Source organism: Geotrypetes seraphini, chromosome 12, assembly GCF_902459505.1.
Source record: "Geotrypetes seraphini chromosome 12, aGeoSer1.1, whole genome shotgun sequence".
NCBI lineage: Eukaryota > Metazoa > Chordata > Amphibia > Gymnophiona > Dermophiidae > Geotrypetes > Geotrypetes seraphini.
Genome location: NC_047095.1, coordinates 60,353,877 through 60,377,190, shown reverse-complemented (window position 1 = coordinate 60,377,190; position 23,314 = coordinate 60,353,877). Strand labels below are relative to the sequence as shown.

General features: G+C 45.7%; 1 protein-coding gene across 3 annotated transcripts in view; it reads right to left on the bottom strand.

Annotated features, from left to right (window-relative positions):
• Nucleotides 1–270: 270 nt before the first annotated feature.
• Nucleotides 271–23,314, bottom strand: part of TTC39A (tetratricopeptide repeat domain 39A) — a 150,186-nt gene continuing 127,142 nt past the window's right edge. For all 3 annotated transcript variants that reach the window (XM_033915880.1, XM_033915881.1, XM_033915882.1), the window contains 5 exons: nt 21,351–21,471; nt 16,322–16,433; nt 14,240–14,354; nt 8,092–8,208; nt 271–3,479 (listed from right to left, as the gene is read on the bottom strand). In XM_033915880.1, the coding sequence (XP_033771771.1) occupies nt 3,317–3,479; nt 8,092–8,208; nt 14,240–14,354; nt 16,322–16,433; nt 21,351–21,471 (628 nt within the window). In that variant the 3' untranslated portion in view covers nt 271–3,316. The remainder of the gene's footprint in view (nt 3,480–8,091; nt 8,209–14,239; nt 14,355–16,321; nt 16,434–21,350; nt 21,472–23,314) is intronic.

The following is a 23,314-nucleotide window of genomic DNA, read 5'->3' as shown; positions in this document are numbered from 1 at the left end:
GAGGCTGCATGGGTTGGAAGATTGGGAAGGGAGGGAAAGAGAGAGGCTGCACGGGTTGGAGGATTGGGAAGGGAGGGAGAGAGAGAGGCTGAACGGGTTGGGGGATTGGGAAGGGAGGGAAAGAGAGAGGCTGCACGGATTGGAGGATTGGGAAGGGAGGGAAAGAGAGAGGCTGCACGGGTTGGGGGATTGGGAAGGGAGGGAAAGAGAGAGGCTGCACGGGTTGGAGGATTGGGAAGAGAGGGAAAGAGAGAGGCTGCACGGGTTGGAGGATTGGGAAGGGAGGGAAAGAGAGAGGCTGCACAGGTTAGGGGATTGGGAAGGGAGGGAAAGAGAGAGGCTGCACGGCTGGGGGATTGGGAAAGGAGAGAAAGAGAGATGCCCACCTACTTTGGGCTCAGGACCACCCCAAACTGGCTGTCTGGCTACACCTCTGATGCACAGCATCCTGTTCTGTTTTGAGGTTTCTTCTTTTGCACTCTGATTTTAACATATGATGGTTTGCAAAATAGCCCAAAATTGCACATTTTCACTTTCAAATAATCTTTAAAATAGGGATTTTTGATTTCTCTTAATTAGTGCTTGCTGTTGAACAGTGAGACATGAGATCTTCACCTAGACCCCCTTTTACAAATTGGTGCTAATGAGCGTTGCACGGCAAATACTCCAACGCCCATTTAATCCCTTCGGACGTCGGAACATTTACTGCATTGGTCTTGCTATTGAGCTTAGTAAAAGAGGCCCGTAGATACTTAAACTGGTTGAAAACCCTGAATCTCCTGATTTTGCACCACTAACTGGATGATTTTCCAACTCTCCAATGACAGTGCTGGGTTTTACCCAGTAGCTGATTTTTCATACCCATTTTTTTCCAACACTTACCAAATATACTTTTTTTTTATGGGGAGGGCCCTGACTAATCTATTCCTCACACGTAGGGTTACCATATGGCTCCAGAAAAAGGAGCCCAACACACACAAGCCTACATGAAAAAACTATAGAAAGTCACAAACAACCACACTCTCAAAATATTTGCAGCACAATAAACACACATGCTACGTGAATGCTAAGGAGTAATTCACACACAGTATCTCAAACCTTAAATAGAAACAAAATGGGGATTAGCAAGCACTGACCAACCGGCTTGGTATTGTGAAAATTATCACGAGGTAGGAAAAAGCCTCATATCCCCTCCTCCATCCCAACAATATATAAAAATTGTAGATGCATAGGAGGCTTTATAGGGGTTAGTATAATCACTGGCATAAAAAAACCTCCTCTATAATGTTTCACTAAATAGAAGCCTTGTGCAATGCAATAGAATCCCTAAGTTGGACAGATTGAGACATCTGAAAGCAATGGAAGTACACCCAGATGATTCAATCCGTCCTCCTTTATCTGGAGCCAAATGGTAACCCTACTTGCACCTAATCTTTCAGCCAAGTCAGATCCAGCACCAACGCCACCCTTGGGGTAGGAATGAGGGGTGACCCACACCATAGTTTGTTGGGTCATCTGCTTCTGTGGTAGCCCTGCCCCAGCACTATAATTTTCAATCAGCTTGGAGACACTACAGGGCCCAGAATCTTCACTCCCCCCCTCCCCCCAAATGGTCCAGCTCCAATGTGCTGCCTCTGCAGTACAACAGCAGGATGTGATGTGGGACTTTGCACACACAATAGGGGTTTTTCAGCCCTTCCGTTGTGCCCCTCTCCCTGGCCTGATGAACTCAATTTTCCATAAGTTCTGCATAATTCTTTCCCGTACCTATTCTTGGACATAAACAAATTGATTAACGTTTATTCTCTCTCAGATTCCAGAGAGTCACAGTATGAGGTAAACGCACAGAAATTAAAGCCTCCGGCACAATCCATGACAACAGGCCAAGCAAAACCTCTCAGGCCTTAAAATTCTCTCTAATATCAGAAGGCATTCAATCTTTAAGACGTTTCCCTTTATCAAATAACGGTAAAGATATATAATTTTTCCACAAAATTGTGTTCACAATAAGTGATTTTGTTACACGCTAATTCTATTTCACTAGGTTTGGAGTCAATTAAAAATAGATCACACCTGCTTCCCTGCCACAGTTCCACTTAACTCTTAGATCACTGTATCGCAAACTGTGTGCTGCCTGAGATTTCGGGTGTGCCACGAGATGCTGGGGAGGAGAGGTGCCAGTGCCGGCTGACTGCCTAAAGGACATACCTCTCGTGGCGAGAGGCACATCCTGTAGGCAGGCAGCCAGCGCCAGTGCCTCTCCTCTTTGTACATCTGCCCTTCTGGCATGCCCCACTGGCAGATCAGGGCCCATCTGTAGGGCCCATGCGCATTCGTGGACGTGAAAGCGGCGACATCATGCATGTACGATATCATCATGCCGACGTCCGCGCACTTCCGGATGCCTCAAGCCGTGGCCACTACGTTTAGTGTGCCACGGCTTGACAAAGTTTGCGAGACCCTGACTTAGATAATGACATGGAAAAGGAAGCATGAGATTCACCGAGTCAGATGAAGTCTGTTGACCGGGAAGCATGAATTAAGTCACAGGGGCAGTTCCCGGCATGCCACAAATCCCATCCAGTGTTGAGTGAAAGTGGAACTCTATCTTCCCCTTCCCATGTGGGTTCTAACAGACCCCAAAGTAAGCAGAACTAATCAGAAACACCTTGAGGTTGGTGGTGGGGGGTTGGAGAGTTTCCCCCTCCCGACCATGCCAGAGATCAGCAACATCCATAGGGGCCAGTTCTGTGGATGTTTGAGCAATCCCAGTTTGGAAGAAACTCTTTTACTGTTTCCAGGGAGAGGTGCTTTCCATAGGGTTTCGCACCCCCCCCCCCAATACTTTGAAAAGGTTGGCTCCTTTGGCAGCATCTCTTTAGAAAGATTTTGCTTTCCTTCTCAGGTACACGTAGCTGTGACATAAAACTGGCATTATTTCACGCACGGTCAAAGCCAAAGTGAAAAGGAATTCTGTAAAATCAGAGCCAGATAAGGTGCATTATCTATCCTTGAATCCTTCGAAGAATTTGGTCCCATTGTAGCACTGTGAACAGGCGCAGGGCGTTCTTTCATACCCATAAAGTACATATATCGTATAATTTAGATGGTTTCTGTAAATTAAATGTGGTAAGATTGTGGGGATGAGGGAAAAGAAATAATTATAAAGAAATCATTTACCAATGGAGTCTCCATATTAAAAAAAACAAAAACTCAGCAGCATTTACTGAGTCCTTTGGCTTTCATTTTTCTTTTCCCATCCTGTTGAGTTGTTTTCCTGTAATGGTCTCAAGGCACAAAAAGCCCCTGCTCAAGATTATAAATATGTCTTTAGGTTTTCTTTCTCTGTTGCTGCTTTCTTGCAAGACATGGGGGAAGCCGAATGGACGCCATTTTCTGCACCTGCTTTGGTGAGGAGCATGGCGGCCTGGATCCTGAAGTGAGTTCGCGATTCCATAGAGTAGTTTTTGTAACGGTGTCTGAAACAACGGAAAAGGATTTTTTACAAAAATGCATATTTTGAGCACCGGTCCCCCCTCCCCCCTCTAACCCTCCAGACCACCATGAAATCTGTCCAGTGTTGTGTGGGATATTGCGGAACAGCTGAACGCCGCCCGTCACGCTTTCTACCGCTGCCCACACCACAAGGCACAAGGCGTCAGCTGAACAATGCCACTCTGTTTCTGGTTCTAAAGTCTGGTGATTAACAGCAAACAAACTGAAAGAAACAAGACATTTCTGCTGTGCCATGCAAATAAAATGAAACAAACACTGGACTCTTGGTCTTCTCCCTTCCCCCATATTATGTGCTTTTCTTATTGGGGGGGGGGATTGATTCTCTAAAGGGCTGTTGGAAGACTCTTTGACTTGGTTTTTTTTTGTCTACTCTACCTAGACTGAGTGGGGAAACGGAACATTTCCTACAAATATCGTTATTCACTCCCCCCCCCCACTAGAAATTTGCCACTAGAAATTTCCCAATAAATCTGAAACACATGGTCCGGGGGCTACATGTGGCCCGCCAGGTACTATTTTGAGGCCCTCGGTATGTTTATCATAATCACAAAAATTAAATAAAACAGTTTCTTGATCATCTGATTCTTTAGCCATAAATTACAATATTATTAATTAAGACTTAGCCATAAGGAAAGATTTATAAACTATAAAGAGCTTTACCTCATGCAAAATGATAATTTCTTTAATAAGACATGAACTACACTTCTCCCTCAGTATTTCGCAGTTTCAGCAATCGCGGTTTTAATTATTCACGGTTTTTAGCTTGCTGGCTCCTCCCCCCCAAATTACATCAGCTTGCATAGAGAAATCACTGATTCCCAGCGTTTACAGAGACAATCGCTGATTCCCAGCACTTTATTCACCGTGTTTTGCCTCTCCTTCAGGAACAGGCCGTGGTTTCACCATATTCATGATGGTTTTTAATAGAAAACAGCGAACATATGAAAAAGTTATTCGCGGCTTTTCTGAATTTTGCGGTTCTGTTAATCCCCTATCACAGCGAATACGGAGGGAGAAGTGTATTTTTTTCTGAGGCCTTCCAAGTACCTACAAAACCAAAATGTGGCCCTGCAAAGGGTTTGAGTTTGAGACCACTGGCCTATAGGAAGAGGAGATGCAAATGTTAAAAGCCTTAGCCAATAGGGAGAAGAGGAGATAGTGGATGCTCTGGATGAGCCATTTGGCCTTTATCTGTGGCCCTGCAAAGGGTTTGAGTTTGAGACCACTGGCCTATAGGAAGAGGAGATGCAAATGTTAAAAGCCTTAGCCAATAGGGAGAAGAGGAGATAGTGGATGCTCTGGATGAGCCATTTGGCCTTTATCTGTGGCCCTGCAAAGGGTTTGAGTTTGAGACCACTGGCCTATAGGAAGAGGAGATGCAAATGTTAAAAGCCTTAGCCAATAGGGAGAAGAGGAGATAGTGGATGCTCTGGATGAGCCATTTGGCCTTTATCTGTGGCCCTGCAAAGGGTTTGAGTTTGAGACCACTGGCCTATAGGAAGAGGAGATGCAAATGTTAAAAGCCTTAGCCAATAGGGAGAAGAGGAGATAGTGGATGCTCTGGATGAGCCATTTGGCCTTTATCTGTGGCCCTGCAAAGGGTTTGAGTTTGAGACCACTGGCCTATAGGAAGAGGAGATGCAAATGTTAAAAGCCTTAGCCAATAGGGAGAAGAGGAGATAGTGGATGCTCTGGATGAGCCATTTTGGCCTTTATCTGTGGCCCTGCAAAGGGTTTGAGTTTGAGACCACTGGCCTATAGGAAGAGGAGATGCAAATGTTAAAAGCCTTAGCCAATAGGGAGAAGAGGAGATAGTGGATGCTCTGGATGAGCCATTTTGGCCTTTATCTGTGGCCCTGCAAAGGGTTTGAGTTTGAGACCACTGGCCTATAGGAAGAGGAGATGCAAATGTTAAGAGCCTTAGCCAATAGGGAGAGGAGGAGATAGTGGATGCTCTGGATGAGCCATTTGGCCTTTATCTGTGGCCCTGCAAAGGGTTTGAGTTTGAGACCACTGGCCTATAGGAAGAGGAGATGCAAATGTTAAAAGCCTTAGCCAATAGGGAGAAGAGGAGATAGTGGATGCTCTGGATGAGCCATTTGGCCTTTATCTGTGGCCCTGCAAAGGGTTTGAGTTTGAGACCACTGGCCTATAGGAAGAGGAGATGCAAATGTTAAAAGCCTTAGCCAATAGGGAGAAGAGGAGATAGTGGATGCTCTGGATGAGCCATTTGGCCTTTATCTGTGGCCCTGCAAAGGGTTTGAGTTTGAGACCACTGGCCTATAGGAAGAGGAGATGCAAATGTTAAAAGCCTTAGCCAATAGGGAGAAGAGGAGATAGTGGATGCTCTGGATGAGCCATTTGGCCTTTATCTGTGGCCCTGCAAAGGGTTTGAGTTTGAGACCACTGGCCTATAGGAAGAGGAGATGCAAATGTTAAAAGCCTTAGCCAATAGGGAGAAGAGGAGATAGTGGATGCTCTGGATGAGCCATTTGGCCTTTATCTGTGGCCCTGCAAAGGGTTTGAGTTTGAGACCACTGCGCTATACAGAGCTGGAGTTCTATTACTCAATAGATTTCTATGCAGCACAGCCTCTGATCTATTACTGCAGCATCAAAACACCTTTTATTTTTACCCTCTTCATCTGATTCCACAGACTGTAATTACTATGTATTTAGGTTATGTATTAGGTAATACTACCTATATTTCAAGGATAATCCTGCTGCAGTACATGGCAATTATCCACTGCAGAAGGTAAATCTGCTGCTGAACTAGCACGCCCTCTAGTGGTCTGTGTGCCCATCACTATAACCAGTCACAGCAGCCTGTCGTGTGTTTTTAAAAAAAATCTAGCCCTCAGTCCTCTATTACTGTATCTCAGATACAAACCCAGATTGAGAGCCCTCCAGGGACAGGAAAATACTGCACTTGAATATCTTTCAAAACAGAGATAGGAACATAAGAATAGAACAATGGTCCACCTAGTATCCTATTACTAACAGCGGCCAATCCAGGTCACGCGTATCTACAGAAACTCAAACGGTAGCATACTACCAATCCCAGGGCAAGCAGTGGCTTTCCCCATGTCTGTTTCAATTGCAGACTATGGACTTTTCCTCCAGGAACTTGTCCAAATCTTTTTCTAAACCCAGCTATGCTAACCACTGTTACCCCATCCTCTGGCAATGAGTTCCAGAGAGCTTAACTGTTCTTTTAGTGAAAAATATTTCCCCTTATTTGTTTTAAAAAGTATTTCCATGTAGTGTCATTGAGTGCCCCCTGGTTTTTTGTACTTTTTGAAAGGGTGAAAATCTACTCACTTTTACCTGTTCTACACCACTCAGGATTTGTTGACCTCAATCATATCTCCCCTCAGCCGTCTCTTTTCCAAACCTTTTAAGTCTTTCCTCATACGAGAGGAGTTCTATCCCCTTTATCATCTTGGTTGCTCTTCTTTGAACCTTTTCTAATTCCGCTATATCTTTTTTTGTGACTCACTTTGAGCTTCAACTGAAAAAAAGGCTGTCCCAAAATCCAAATAATATAAGTGTAATAAAATCTAGCACTGTGGTTAGCTGTGCACCATGAACCTCTTGCCTTCCCCCTGGGAGATGGGAAGGTTAGATGTTATTATTTTTGTCTACGAGTCAAGTATCTGTTGTTTGTTCACTTGATTGTCATTGAATGTTTTTATATGTTCTTTTAGAGATTTCCGGAAGTGTTGGCTTTAAAATTTCAATCTAGTCTGTGTACTCCCCGGAAGAAGCCGATTGTGTCGGCAAAACAGATCTTGATGGGAATGGACTGACTAAGATAAGTGGTTTAATGCCTTTAAATTTTTAAGAGTTATACTGAGTAAACTAGCAAACAGTGGCCAATACGTGTATATTGCTTTGTGATTAAGAAGTATTTTTGATTCTTTTCACATTGGCAGAGCAATCCAAAGGGTTTAATGCTCTTGGGTATTATTCATTGAAATTATTTACTGCAGGAGTGTCAAAGTCCCTCCTCAAGGGCCGCAATCCAGTCGGGTTTTCAGGATTTCCCCAATGAATATGCATGAGATCTATTAGCATACAATGAAAGCAGTGCATGCAAATAGATCTCATGCATATTTATTGGGGAAATCCCAAAAACCTGACCGGATTGCAGCCCTCAAGGATGGACTTTGACACCCCTGATTTACTAGTTGAATGAACACTTTTTGAATGAATAGTTAATTTGGTGTAGTTTGATTATATCACAGCAATGAAAAATGGTCGGGTGGTTTTTCAAGGATCAATGATTGAAATCAGGAACCGATAAGTCTCAGAATAAGTTTACATACATGTCGGTCCCTGAGTTGGTATCCGAGATCCTTTTCTTCCCATTATTATAAGCCATCTTATTTGATGTATTGAAGAACCCAATTCTGTTGGAGTTGTAGCTTTTGAAGGGGTTCTATTTCCATCTCTTGATTTATTGGAGGTTTTCAAGCCCCCGCGTTTCTCTAAGGCCCTTGACAGTGGTCCTCAACAAGGCGTCCGCCAAGCCAACCTCTCATCTTCAGAATCAAGTCAGGTTGGGTTTCCTTACCTGGCCCAGTCCAGTAGCTTGGCTGCTTCTTCTTTCCTGTCACGTTCCAGGTGGAGAAGAGCAAGTTCAAGCAACGCATTTGGAACAAGATAATTATCATATTTTATCTTCTTATCACTGCAAGACAAGGAAAGTAAGCATCAGTAGGTGTCTTCAATGCCGTTATGACAAGTTCCCACAGGGCAGGAGATGCTTCCAACAGATGGGATCAAGAAGGTAGAGATGGAGTGCCGACAAAGGTGCTGGGATGAGAGGCTTAGCCTTCCCAAAACCCGGGCTAGTAGAGTGGAACAGCAACTGGACCATGTCACACTGACAAATTAGGGTGAGAACAGGGCAGGGACTAGGACAGTGATTGTCTGTGAGAAAGGGAAAAGGGTTGTGATTTGATAGACTACTTTTCTGTGGTTACAATCAAAGCAGTTTACATATTATATAGAGGCACTTATTTTATACCTGGGGCATTGGAAGGTTAAGTGACTTGACCAGGGATAGGGTTACCAGATTTCTTCATAATAAAAAGAGGACACATGTCCCTGTCCCATTCTGCTCCCCCAGCCCTGTCCTGTTCTTCCCCCAGCCTCGCCCCCCCCATACAAACTTCATCACTTCTTCCCAGAGCCGCGTCTGAAGGGCCTCTGATCATGCGTGGATGCGACACAATAACATCACATCTATGTGTGTGACAACATCGTATCACAACCCCGCATGCTCAGAGGCCCTCCAGATGCGGCTCCAAGCTCAGGGCCTTCCAAAACCCAGACAAACTGCCAGTGTTTGGAAATCTGTCCAGGCACCAGGACAGTCCTCTAAAAGAGGACCCGTCTGGGTTTCCCCGGTCATCTGGTAACTCCACCAAGGGTCACAAGGAGCTGCAGTGACAGAGCTACCAAGGGGGCTGACCCACTCAAGTGGGAGATTTAGAGACTGCCCATGCGCATTCCGCTCATTGCTTCACCCACCCCGCTCGTTGCTCTGCCACTGACAAAGCCCATTGGCAGCCGGAGGCAAAAGAAGCAGGAAAACGCCGTCATAAAATGTCTGTGGGATTAGCGGCCACAAAGTTGTTTCCTGCTGCTGCTGGGTGGGAAGGCCACTCAACAGGAGATTGCAGCTGCCAGCGGGAGTATGGGAGAAGACCTGCAAAAGCAGGTCTGTGGCGAGGAAGCCAGAGAAAGTTGTCTGCTTGCTGCAGCTGCTAATTCCTAACATCCTGATTGGTCGTGGTCAAAAGAATGAGCCAATCAACAGTCAGAGGTGTGGGAAACAGATTCCCTAACTCCTGACGTGATAAGAAGGGGAATGCACAGAGAAGCAGTGACCAGGTTACCCATTCCAGGAAGGAGACTTCTTGGCCAGTCCTAGATTTCTTCCATCCTCATCCTGGTGCATTATGGGACCTGCAGCACTGATTTCAATGAAGAGAATCATGGACCACAAATATTCCACTGCTTTGGGATGTAATTTTAAAACCAGGACTGGCCATAAAGTCTCCCTTCTGGAATGGGTAACCTGGTCACCATAAGTGCAATAGAGTGTTGTGTGAAGGGGGATGCAGTAGGAAGAGAGAGCAAGTGGGTGAGGGTTGGAGAAGAGAGGAGAATGCAGGAGACTGTGCAATTCAGAGTTTCCTGGGGGATGAAGGAAGACAGAAAATTTCTGCAGCCTAGGGCCAATCCCCCCCTCTCCTCTGCCTTAGCCTCCCCAAGCTACGGTTACCAAATTTTACTACAGTATATTCCCGTTATAATGGACTCGCTTATAACGGAATATCGTCTATAGCGGACGAGGTCAGCTTGTTCTGACCATGCACCTTTACGAACATGCAGAAAAGCACCGCATATAGCGGACTTGCATATAACGGAATTTCACAAATAATGGACAATTTGGTCCCCAGAGCCGCTTTTAGCTGTAGTTTTGTTTGGCTATAACGGACATGCAGGTTCCGCCTACAAGGTACGCGGCGTGCCGGTGATAGCCAGTGCAGATACGTCACGCTCTAAAAATAGGCCTGGCGTAACTGCAGGAAACACTGATTGGTCTATACGGCTGTTCATCACCAGGCACGCTTGTGCGTCGGCAGACGACGCTGGCGGCTGGAGGGATGTAGTAAGCGATGAGGTCAAGGTTACGACACGCGCCAGAAACGTCTGCGCATCCCCGTTAACAGTTATTTTCAAAATGGCTGAGAAGTCCGCTACGAAGCGTCGCTCTATAACATTAGATTTAAAATGCGAAATTGTTCTTTTGATCGAAACTAAAAGGAAAACACAAGCGAATTTTGTACGCAACTATGGTATAAGCAAATCTGAGCTTCCACCATCTACACGTGAAGCAAGCATGGCGTTGACACTGATGCAATGTTACATTGAACATTAACGCTAATGATGCCGTCGAAGCAGACGTACCGATGTATTGCGTTGGAAAACTTGATGCGAACATCACTAAAACCTCTGAAAGAAATGCAGCCCAGAAGAAAATGACAGATTTTTTTTTTCTTTCCAGCACAGTACTGCATAATGCTTTAGAACAGGGGTCTCAAAGTCCCTCCTTGAGGGCCACAATCCAGTCGGGTTTTCAGGATTTCCCCAATGAATATGCATGAGATCTATGTGCACTGCTTTCAATGCATATTCATTGGGGAAATCCTGAAATCCCGACTGGAATACGGCTCTCGAGGACCGGAGTTCCCTACTCCTGCTCTAGGGTATACATCAGGGGTAGGGCACTCCGGTCCTCGAGAGCTGTATTCCAGTCGGGTTTTCAGGATTTCCCCAATGAATATGCATGAGATCTATGTGCATGCACTGCTTTCAATGCATATTCATTGGGGAAATCCTGAAAACCCGACTGGATTGCGGCCCTCAAGGAGGGACTTTGAGATCCCTGCTTTAGAACATCTTTTAGTGTAGAGCAGGGGTAGGGAACTCCGGTCCTCGAGAGCTGTATTCCAGTCGGGTTTTCAGGATTTCCCCAATGAATATGCATTGAAAGCAGTGCATGCAAATAGATCTCGGGCATATTCATTGGGGAAATCCTGAAAACCCGACTGGAATACCCATTAAAACATCTTAATAGACAGCATAGGGCAGGAGTAGGGAATTCAGGTCCTCGAGAGCCGTATTCCAGGCGGGTTTTCAGGATTTCCCCAATGAATATGCATTGAAAGCAGTGCATGCAAATAGATCTCGTGAATATTGATTGGGGAAATCCTGAAAACCCAACTGGAATACCCATTAAAACATCTTAATAGACAGCATAGGGCAGGAGTAGGGAATTCCGGTCCTCGAGAGCCGTATTCCAGTCGGGTTTTCAGGATTTCCCCAATGAATATGCATTAAAAGCAGTGCATGCAAATAGATCTCGTGCATATTCATTGGGGAAATCCTGAAAACCCGACTGGAATACCCATTAAAACATCTTAATAGACAGCATAGGGCAGGAGTAGGGAATTCCGGTCCTCGAGAGCCGTATTCCAGTCGGGTTTTCAGGATTTCCCCAATGAATATGCATTGAAAGCAGTGCATGCAAATAGATCTCGTGCATATTCATTGGGGAAATCCTGAAAACCCGACTGGAATACCCATTAAAACATCTTAATAGACAGCATAGGGCAGGAGTAGGGAATTCCGGTCCTCGAGAGCCGTATTCCAGTCAGGTTTTCAGGATTTCCCCAATGAATATGCATTGAAAGCAGTGCATGCAAATAGATCTCGTGCATATTCATTGGGGAAATCCTGAAAACCCGACTGGAATACCCATTAAAACATCTTAATAGACAGCATAGGGCAGGAGTAGGGAATTCCGGTCCTCGAGAGCCGTATTCCAGTCAGGTTTTCAGGATTTCCCCTATGAATATGCATTGAAAGCAGTGCATGCAAATAGATCTCGTGCATATTCATTGGGGAAATCCTGAAAACCCGACTGGAATACCCATTAAAACATCTTAATAGACAGCATAGGGCAGGAGTAGGGAATTCCGGTCCTCGAGAGTCGTATTCCAGGCGGGTTTTCAGGATTTCCCCAATGAATATGCATTGAAAGCAGTGCATGCAAATAGATCTCGTGCATATTCATTGGGGAAATCCTGAAAACCCGACTGGAATACCCATTAAAACATCTTAATAGACAGCATAGGGCAGGAGTAGGGAATTCCGGTCCTCGAGAGCCGTATTCCAGGCGGGTTTTCAGGATTTCCCCAATGAATATGCATTGAAAGCAGTGCATGCAAATAGATCTCGTGCATATTCATTGGGAAAATCCTGAAAACCCGACTGGATTACGGCTCTTGAGGACCGGAGTTCCCTACCCCTGGTGTAGAGTATTAGAATGCAACTGTGGATATAACGGACTTAAATCCCTTAAAGTAATTTATAACGGGATTATACTGTATTGTAAAATCCGGACTCAACCTGTTCTTGTGCTTGAAGCACTTCGGCGAGGGTATCTGCGTGTGCACAGGTGTGGCGTGATGGCGTCGCGAACTTGCGCCTGATATCACCGCATTGCATCCGTGTACATGCAAATGCCGTCCCAAGCTGGAAGCTTTTCAAAGCCCGGACAAAGTGCCAGGTTTCGAAAAGCCCTCTTAGAAACATAGAAAGATGACGGCAGATAAGGGCCATATAGCCCATCAAGTCTGCCCACACTATTTACCCACCCCCTTAAGTCTTCTGACCCCTTAAGTATAATTGTAATTATATTGTCACTCTACTGACCCGCTCATTCAAGTCCTAGTGACCCTATCCTTGGCATGACCCCGTAGGGATCCCACATGGGTATCCCATTTGTTCTTGAAGTCTGGGATGCTGCGTGCCTCGACCACCTGCACTGGAAGCTTGTTCCAATGCTCGATCACTCTCTCCGTGAAGAAGTACTTCCTGGCGTCTCCACGAAACTTCCCTCCCCTGAGTTTGAGCGGATGTCCTCTTGTGGTCGAGGGTCCCCTGAGAAGAAAGATATCATCTTCCACCTCGACCCGTCCCGTGATGTACTTAAATGTCTCAATCATGTCTCCCCTCTCCCTACGCTCTTCAAGAGTGTAGAGCTGCAATTTGCTCAGTCTTTCCTCGTACGGGAGACCCTTTAGCCCCGAGACCATCCTGGTGGCCATCCGCTGAACCGACTCAATTCTGAGCACATCCTTACGGTAATGTGGCCTCCAGAATTGCACACAGTACTCCAGATGAGGTCTCACCATGGCTCTGTACAATGGCATCATGACTTCAGGTTTCCTCTGGACATGTTCTCTAAAAAGAGGATCCTATCTGGGTAAATCCGGGCTTCTGGTAACCCTGTCCCAAGCACGTGAGTCACTGGTTACCTGTGAATGTGGAAGGGACTCAGATCCTCACTATGCTCCCATCATTTATTTTTTTATTATTATTTTTGCCTTAAGCCTACTGGCTCACACTGCTTACAAACAGCGCTGCGTACGCCTTTCAGCTCTATAGAAATGATAAATAGTGGTAGTAGTAGTTTGTGAAACATGAAAGGGCGACATCTCCAGCTCCCCTCCGTCGCAAAACCAATTTTACAGTGAACCAGTGCTTTACTTGGTTCATAGACAACCCCGCGAAAGACAAAGGCGCGCGCCGACAACTGAGCGCAAGACGGAGGCGCGCGCGCCGAAGAAAATTACAGTTTTTAGGGGCCCCGACGGGGTGTTTTGTCGGGGCGCCCCCCCAGTTTACTTAATAGAGATCGCGCCGGCGTTATGGGGGGTTTGGGGGGTTGTAACCCTCCACATTTTACTGTAAACTGAACTTTTTCCCTAAAAACAGGGAAAAAGTGAAGTTTTCAGTAAAATGTGGGGGGTTACAACCCCCCACACCCCCCACAACGCCCCCACAATGCGGCACGATGTTTATTAAGTAAAGTGGGGGGGTTCCCCTCCCAAGGCCCCCCCCCCCGTCGGAGCACTAAAAACAGTAATTTAGAGCGGTGCGGTGGCGCGCGCTGCGCTCGTCTGGGCGCGCCTTTGTCCTGGCGCGCTTTAGACCTGACACCGGTGCATTCAGAGGGCAGGTGGAGCTCTTTAGTTAGCAGGGCTTGAACCCTGCTAGCCACAGTACGGATGGGCTGCTGCTGCATGGCCCTGAGCCCAATGTGGGCGAGTCCTGGCTCAGTGCTGAAGATGGAAACTTACTTTGAATGGATATAACGGAAATATTCTTCTGCCTCCGATACCTTGCCCAAGTACTTGAGACAAAGACCTTTCAAAAGCTTCACCAAGCACTGGTCATCGAAAAAAAATTCTGAAACTGCGAGACAACACGGGGTTAGAAACTGGTTTTCTGAACTCATCCACAAACAGAATCGCTTTGAAATTAATTAAGTTTATTAGGATTTTTATATACCGCCTATCAAGGTTATCTAAGCGGTTTTTTTACAATCAGGTACTCAAGCATTTTTCCCTCTCTGTCCCGGTGGGCTCACAATCTATCTAACGTACCTGGGGCTATGGAGGATTAAGTGACTTGCCCAGGGTCACAAGGAGCAGCACGGGGTTTGAACCCACAACCCCAGGGTGCTGAGGCTGTAGATCCAACCACTGCGCCACACACTCCCAATTATTTCAATACTTCCTTTTTGGTTGCCATTAATCTAAATCAGGGGTCTCCAAACTTTTCGAGAGTCACATTGGGTTGTTCAACACTTTTCAGTGGGCCATGATAAAAAAAAAAAAAAAAAAGATAAATATCTCAAGATATATGAGTTTTATTGAAGGCAGAAAATATTATAAACTAATTACAGAGTTTGTGAGATTAAATTATCGTATATTAATGACCAGCAAATTCTCATATTTTCACTGCGCCACTGCAAGTATTCTTATGGACAATTAACCGTAGCGACTAGTAACGAATTTCCAGATTGAATTTAAAGATTAGTCACAACGCCAGAGCTACCTACAACACCGCAAATTGACACTGTCAATCGAGGCCGACCAAGAAATACTGCAAAGCATATAATTAGGATTCCATGTTAAATAAAGTTGTGAATAATATTAATATTAACATAATATGGAATATCAATATATTTTGAATAAAAAATTTTTTTTTGTGGATTCTCATTGGAAAATTAGTCCAATTGGAACATTTCTGCACAGTTCTTCCGCAGGCCGGACAAAATCGTATCACGGGCTGGATGGGGCCCGCGGGCCGTACTTTGGAGACCCCTGATCTAGAGCAACAAGAGAAGCACCTTCACAGGAGTGACAAACCACAAAGAAACAGGTCATAGGTCGTTAGGCCGAAACATGGACGTGTCAGGTCATTTTGGAAATAAAAATTGCATACGCCTATTTCTTTGTGGCCATAAATCTAGAGTAGAGGTAGGCATTTCCGGTCCTCGAGAGCCACAGGCAGGTCAGGTTTTCAGGATATCCACAATGAATATGCATGAGATGGATTTGCATGCACTGCCTCCCTTAAGATGCAAATCTCTTTCATGCATATTCATTGTGGATATCCTGAAAACCTGACCTGCCTGTGGTTCTCGAGGGCCGGAATTGCCTACCCCTGTTCTAGAGCATACAAGCACTGGAAAGTCCTTCACAGCTGAGAATTGCTGAAGGACATGGTTAGGCTCCCTCTAAGGTTCTGTGGTTCCGAACTCCATTCATAACTGTGAGGACATGTCTAGGGAAATCCAGACAATTGGGGTTGTAGACAAGTGGTATAGTGGGTTTTGGGGGGGAGGGGCTCGCCATAACCTATAAGGGAGCTCTGGTGAGATGTTTATGTGGCACCCTTTTTGTGAAGTTCACAGCAGTACCCTGTAAGGTGCCCCACTGCTCTGTTGTCACGCCTGGGTGGCCAGTCCATTAGAAGATTAGCCTTTTCATGTCCAAATGGTCTTGTTCTGGGTGTTTGGGACTTGGACAAAATTTTGGTCGAAAATGTGATATAAAGATAATTGTACTGGCGGTCTGGATGAACAAAAGCCTGGATGTCCAGACAGACAATTTTCGGGGAAAAAAATTTTTTTTAGACATATTTTTGGGAGAATGGACATTTTCCCACTGCCAACTTTGGGCGTCTAACGCCATACGACCAAACTCAACTTAGACGTTTGTTTTGATTATGTCCTTCCCTATGTATTCAAATTAACAGATTTACAAAATAGTATTTCAAGTAAATGTTGATTAGAAGATCTAAGTGTCCTAACTGGTTTGGCTGAACTTAAGGCAAGATCGGGTATTGGAGGTAGTCAGCAGAATTGCTGTTACCTGGAGCGTTTTCCAGAGTTACTTCTGCCTGGTTTAGGGTCTCTAGCATCCCCTCTGTGAGGTCCTGGTGTTTCCCGATCACAGCATAACCGTTCCAAATGTACATCATTTCCTAAAAGAAAGCAGAGCGAGTTTGCACTAGCAGCAGAGAAGCACGGGCAGTAAATGAAGGTCTACAGTTCTCATTTTTCCGGTTACAGATCCTCATGTGGGAGTTTGCAGCTGTCTTGCAACAGCAGAATTAGAAAGATTGCTTTAACATGCCAACTCATCTACAGTATACTCAATATAAACTGAGATTTTTGAGCCCCCCCAAAATGGCCTAAACACGGGGGGGGGTCTCAGTTTATATTCGGGTCGACACCCACTCACCCCCTCCAGGACCTGTTGCAGGCCACCCCCGGTCCTGCCATAATCCCTCCTGCCTCCTATCCCGGTTGACTCTGAGCAAGTGCAAAGTGACGCACGTGGGAAAGAGGAACCCGGGCAATAGCTATGTGATGTGTTAGGAGTCACTGCCCAGGAAAGGGATCAAGGTGTCATTGTTGAGGATACGTTGAAACCCTACAAGATCACCACACGCACCTGTTCTTTTACTTAGTACGATTAGATTCTTCTCCATTTTCCCCCTTCCTTCCCCTCTATGCCCAAGCTACCCTTTTCCTCCTGGAGCCTGTTTAGGTTTGTGCGGACATACAAAGATTAGGATTAGATGTGCGGCAGCTGCTAAAAAAGCAAATAGAATGTTAGGAATTCTCAGGAAAGGAATGGAAAACAAAGACGAAAATGTTATATTGCCCTTGAATCGCTCTGGTAGGGCCGCACCTCGAATACCGTGGGCAGTTCTGGTTGCGGAACCTCAGAAAAGATATATCAGAATTAGAAAAAGTACAGAGAAGAGTGACAAAAATTAAAAAGAGATGGGATGTCTTCCTTATGAGGAAAGGCTAAAGCGGCTAGGGCTCTTCACCTTGGAGAAGAGATAGCTCGGGGTAATATGATAGAGGTCTATAAAATAATGAGTGAGTGTAGATGTGAATCGCTTAATTTGATTAAGCGGTATAAAAATTTTTAATAAACTTGAAAAAAACTCTTTCCCAAAAATGGTAGGACTAGGGGACACTAATTCTCTCATTCCATCATATCTTGGCTGAAACAACCATACTGTGCTCACTTCATGTTCCTATCTTCTTCACCCAGAGAGTGGCAGAAAACTGGAACGCTCTTCCGGAGTCTGTTATAGGGGGGAAACACCCTTCAGGGATTCAAGACAAAGTTAGACAAGTTCCTGCTGAACCAGAACGTACAGAGGTAGTGTTAGTCTCAGTTAGGGCGCTGGTCTTTGACCAGAGGGCTGCCGCGTGAGCGGACTGCTGGGCACGATGGACCACCGGTCTGACCCAGTAGCGGCAATTCTTATGTTCTTCAGAGCAGGTGCAAAAGCCAGTGGAGAAATTTGTTTCAATATACAGTATGTGACTTCCACGTTTGGCAGAGCCTTTTCTAAAATACTCAGGAAATGTGAACATCCTGATTGGACATTCCATTTCGTTCATTCAGTCCCTATGCAAAATAGGGTCTAGGGCAGGGGTGTCCAATGTCGGTCCTCGAGGGCCGCAATCCAGTCGGGTTTTCAGGATTTCCCCAATGAATATGCATGAGATCTATTTGCATGCACTGCTTTCAATGCATATTCATTGGGGAAATCCTGAAAACCCGACTGGATTGCGGCCCTCGAGGACCGACATTGGACACCCCTGGTCTAGGGTCTATGATGTGTTCATTTCATCCCGTCCCTTGCACAGAGTTGTAATCCTTCATTTGTCATGGGAATCATTATTACAGGTTCACGTGTGCAACGAGAGAAGGCCAGAATTGGTGCAACCTGGCCAGAAAATATAAAATGGATCCAACTGGCAGGGTAATGTAGGTGCTGGAGCATAACTATATTGCCGAGGATAAACTGGCTTTCCTAGCCTCCAGTGGAAGGATACATTCTTGACTATAACGTGCCTAAATAATAAAGAGTAGAGAATGACACAGAGAAAAAATTTGTCCCCGTCACTGCCCCGTCCCTGTGACCCCACCACCATCCCCACGACCACTGTCCCCACTCCGTCCCCGTCCATGTGACCACTGTCCCCGCCCTGTCTCCGCGACTACTGTCAGAGGAGAAGCTTCCGCCCGCAGACGCCCACAACTTCAGGCAGCCTCTGGCAGCTCAAATTACACATTAAAGTAAAATGCACCACGAAGATAAAGGAGGGGGGGAGGGAGATAGATGCAGCCAGTAGGTAGGAAGGAGGGGGGGGGCGCGTGCGATCGCTGACCGCGCGCTTTCCCTCCCTTAACTGTGGAGACAAGGCCATTCACTGCTCCATGGGGTGGTGGATGGCCTTGTCTCCATACCCACAGTGAGCACTTCCCCCCCCCCCCACCGTTTTGGCGGGTTACCTGCTGCTACCGGCGGCTAGCCGAAGGTAACAGCCACCGCGTCATTCTCTAATAAAGAGGTAAATTGCCACAATCCAAAAACCAGCTGCAACAGTAGAGCTAAAGCCAAGATAGGAGAAGACTTCAGGCTGAATTTTCATTAAAAAAAAAAGATTGCAAACTTTATTAAAATATTTCAAAACAGCAAGACTTGGCCAAGTTTCAGCCCTCAAGGCTGCATCAGAGACTAATTTACAATCACCAGCATTTCGGATGCAGTCTTGAGTGCTGAAACTTGGCCGGGTTGGCTTTCTCTGGCATTTTAATGAGCTTTGTGGCCTTTAAAAAAAAAAATGAACACCCAGCTTGAAGTCTTCTGCCCCCATGGGTTTACCTCCACTCTAACATGACTAAAGCTCGGCCCGACATATCCCAAGTAGCAGGTTTCCCCATGGCCCTGGGATTTTCACACTGCTCTTTACTTTCTAAGAGAGCCCCCCCCCCACCTCCACTTGTCTCCCCTTCACTGTGTGGATCTTAGTGAGTCCGAGCTGCAGGGTGCAAGAATTCATACACTGTTCTTGGGGTCTCAAGTCTTGGCTGACCACCATGGGCCGTGTTACCAGATTTTGTGTCAGTAAAAATCCGGACCACCCTAGATCTGCCCCCCAGGCCCTCCCAGTTCCACCAATCCCCCCCCCACCCATCGCTGCCTGTTCATCGGGCAGGAAGGCGTCCGCACCTGCATGGATGCAATGCCATGACATCACATCGCCGCTTTGCATCCACGCAGGTGCGGATGCTCCCTACTGACGCAATTTCTTTTCGAAGCCCAGACAAAGTGCTGGGTTTTGAAAAGCTGTCTGGACCTCTGGACATGTCCTCAAAACGAGGACATATCCGGACAAATCTGGACAGGAGTTCTTTATCACCTGCATCCTCTCCCCTCCCCCACATGATCTCCTACCTACTGCTCATGCTCACACTAAGGGGGGGTCAACCATCAACGGGTGATAACCGATTTAGTACAGGTTGTACCTGTTACAAGACATTTGTTTGGCCTTATTCCTGATTATATTCCTGATCACTTTAAATTTACTGACAGAAAACGTTTTTCTTGGCATTTTCTATTATTTACATTTCCTGCTGTAAAAGTTTGCATTTACAAAAATGTAACTCTTCCTCCCTCTCTGTTTACTCTGGTCCTCTAAATTTCCTCTTCATCTTTCCCGCCACTGGAGTTCCTTTCCACCCTAATTCTTGTTAACCATGTCGAGCTCTGCAAATGTTGAGATGATAGGTTCATAGACAGTAACGCGGAAGACAAAGGTGCGGGCCGACAACTGAGCGCAAGATGGAGGCGCACGCCGAAGAAAAAGACTGTTTTTAGGGGCTGCAACGGGGAGTTTTGAGGGGAGCCCCCCCCCACACTTTACTTAATACATATCGCGGCGGCGTTGTGGGGGGTTTTGGGGGGTTGTAACCCCCCACATTTTAGTGAAAACGTAACTTTTTCCCTAAAAACAGGGAAAAAGTTAAGTTTTCAGTAAAATGTGGGGGTTACAACCCCCAAACCCCCCACAACGCCCCCACAACACGGCACGATCTGTATTAAGTAAAGTGGGGCGGGGTTCCCCCCCACACCCCCTGTCGTAGCCCCTAAAAATAGTCCTTTTTCTTCGGCACGCGCCTCCGTGCTGCGCTCAGTTGTCTGCTCACGCCTTTGTCCCGGCGCGCTTTTGACCTGACACCAGATGATGCGGTATAGAAACCTAAGGTTTAGTTTAGTTTAGATTTAGGTGTAGGGAGGGGGGAATTTTATTATTATATGGTTTTTTTTATGATTATGGAATTATATGGGTGGGAGGGAAGGGGAAGGGATAAGAATTTGTGAATGAATATATTTAACACTTATTGTAATTTTGAAAATGAATAAAGAATATGAAAAAAAATAGTTTAGATTTTTCCAAAGAATGTTATCTTTTCAAGCGGGATCATGGGATAAACCCTTTTCTGTCCTGATAACAAACTCCGACTCCTATCTTTCCTTTAGAAAAATGCGAAAGACCTACTTATTTGACTAATTCTTCTGAATGTGATTATAATACGCTGGGAAGGGCTTGTACGTTCTCTCAATGGCTGTTGACCAGGTTAAATTGAGAGGTTACTGCGCTATGTGGATTTGTTATGTTATGTTATATCAGGGGTGTCCAACCCTTCGGCTTATCTGGGCCGCATTGGCCGAAAAAAATGTTTCTGGGGCCGCACAAACGCTGCAGAAAGACAGAGGAGGGAGCTGGCAAGACGGTAAACACCCGGGGGCAGCAGAGGAAAACACTGCATCACCCTCGACCGGGGCCGCACAAAATATTTCACGGGCACCCCTGAGTTGTATGCTAACAATGAGTAAATGCTATGATACTCACAGGAACATAATGGGTATTGTAGCATTTAGAGCGTGCTAAACTGGTTAGAGCCCCTTGACGATTCACCCCTCCCCCTCCCCCCATGTCTCAGGAACAGAAACCTTTTCAACCTCTGATTCCCTTTGCATAGTACCACCCCTCTATCGATTAACCGCGCTATTCAATCTTACCAGAGGCGGCACAGGCAGTCGAACAGGGTTCTTGGCCTGATAACGGCGACATTTCCGGATGGCAAATTTTTCAGTGGGTAACGATTTCCCAGCAATTTTGAGCTTGAAACTTGACACAGTCCTGAAAAACAGAATTTAAAAAAAAAAAAGAAATAAATAAAAGCAAAGACAAAATAACATCCACGAACAAAAGCTGCAGTGTTTCTTGGTATGGATGAGAGCGATGTCCCTGGGGACATAAACCACAACGAGACACTGAATATAAATGGCATCCGAGGACAACAATTCTTTTTTTTTACATAATCTAGGGCATGCTCTGGACATATTCAAACGAGTGTTCTAATTAAAGATGACATTGTCAAATGACAAGTCAGCAAATTGGAATACAATCCTACATTTAGTGGAAGCAGAGCGCCTGGCAACATTTCACTTACAGAGGCAAGGCATGCATGCCTTATCAGAATTGCAAGTGAGGGGATCAGGGAGGGAAATGGTTATAGTGTTCCTCTGACCTCTGTTGGGGCAGCTCAGTGGCGTCTTGGTAAGAGCGATGGAACCCTTCCGCCTCTCTGCCACCCCCACTCCTCCCCCACACTATACGTCTATCTCTCTGCTTGGGAGAGCAGCAATTCCAACCTGCCGCTTGTGCCGGTGTCGGCTCTCCCTCTAACATCACTTCAAAGGGAGAGCCAACGCCGACACGGGCAGCGAGTTGGCGATGCTCTTGCACCGGGGACATGAAAAGAGGTACGGGGTAGGGAAGGGCTGCAGGCATGCGGCAGGGGTGGGTGGGAAGGAGCAGTGGGGGTCGGGAATTCTGTAAATGGAGCCTATATTGGGTTTTCTCGGACGTCTGGTAACCCTAGTTGAAAACTTCAGCTCAATGTGTTTTGGCGGAAAGCAAATAGAATGTTAAGAGTTATCAGGAAAGGAATGGAAAACAAAGACGAAAATGTTATAATGCCCTTGAATTGCTCTGGTAATGGCCGCACCTCAAATACTGTGTGCATTTCTGGTCGCCATATCTCAAAAAGATATAGCGGAATTAGAAAAGGTACAGAGAAGGGCGATGAAAATGATAAAAGGTTTGGGACGACTTCCCTATGATGGGAGGCTAAAGCGACTGGGGCCCTTCAGCTTGGAGAAGAGACGGCTCAGGGGAGATATGACAGAGGTCTATACAATACTGAGTGGAGTGGAAAGGGTAGATAGGAATCACTTGTTTACTCTTTCCAAAAATACTAGGACTAGGGGACATGTGATGAAGCTACTAAGTAGTAGATTTAAAACAAACCGGAGAAAATATTTCTTCACACAATGTGTAATTAAGCTCTGGAAATTCATTGCCAGAGAATGTGATGAAATCAGTTAGCTTAGCGGGGTTTAAAAAAAGACTTGGATAATTTCCTAAAAGAGAAGGCCATAGGCCATTATTGAGATGGCTTGTGGAAATCCACTGCTTATTCCTAGGATAAGCAGCATAAAATCTGTTTTACTACTTGGGATCTAGTTAGGCACTTGGGACCTGGGTTGGCCTCTGTTGGAAACAGGATCCTGGGCTTGATGGACCTTCAGTCTGTCCCAGTACAGCAATTCTTATGTTCTTACTAAATGGCACTAGAGGCTTTTAGCGCAGGCCAGCAAGGTCAACACTCCTATACTTATAGGAATTCTATGAGTGTAAGAACATTTCCCTTGCCGGCCCTTGCTAAAAACCTCTAACACCGTTCAGTAAAAGGAGTCACAAGTTAGGCACCTCGATCAGTCTGGCATGCCAATCTAGGTTCTGAACTTTACAGAACCTGGGCCTTTCTATCTGCTTCAAATCATTCAAATTCCTTTTTTTCTAATCACAAACTTTTCTTTTGCGTAAATAAGGGTCAACGCATAATTTGCAGGTGACACATTACAAAGCTAATCTTCTGTCATCAGGTTATAATAGCTTTTGAAAGCTAGACACCCTA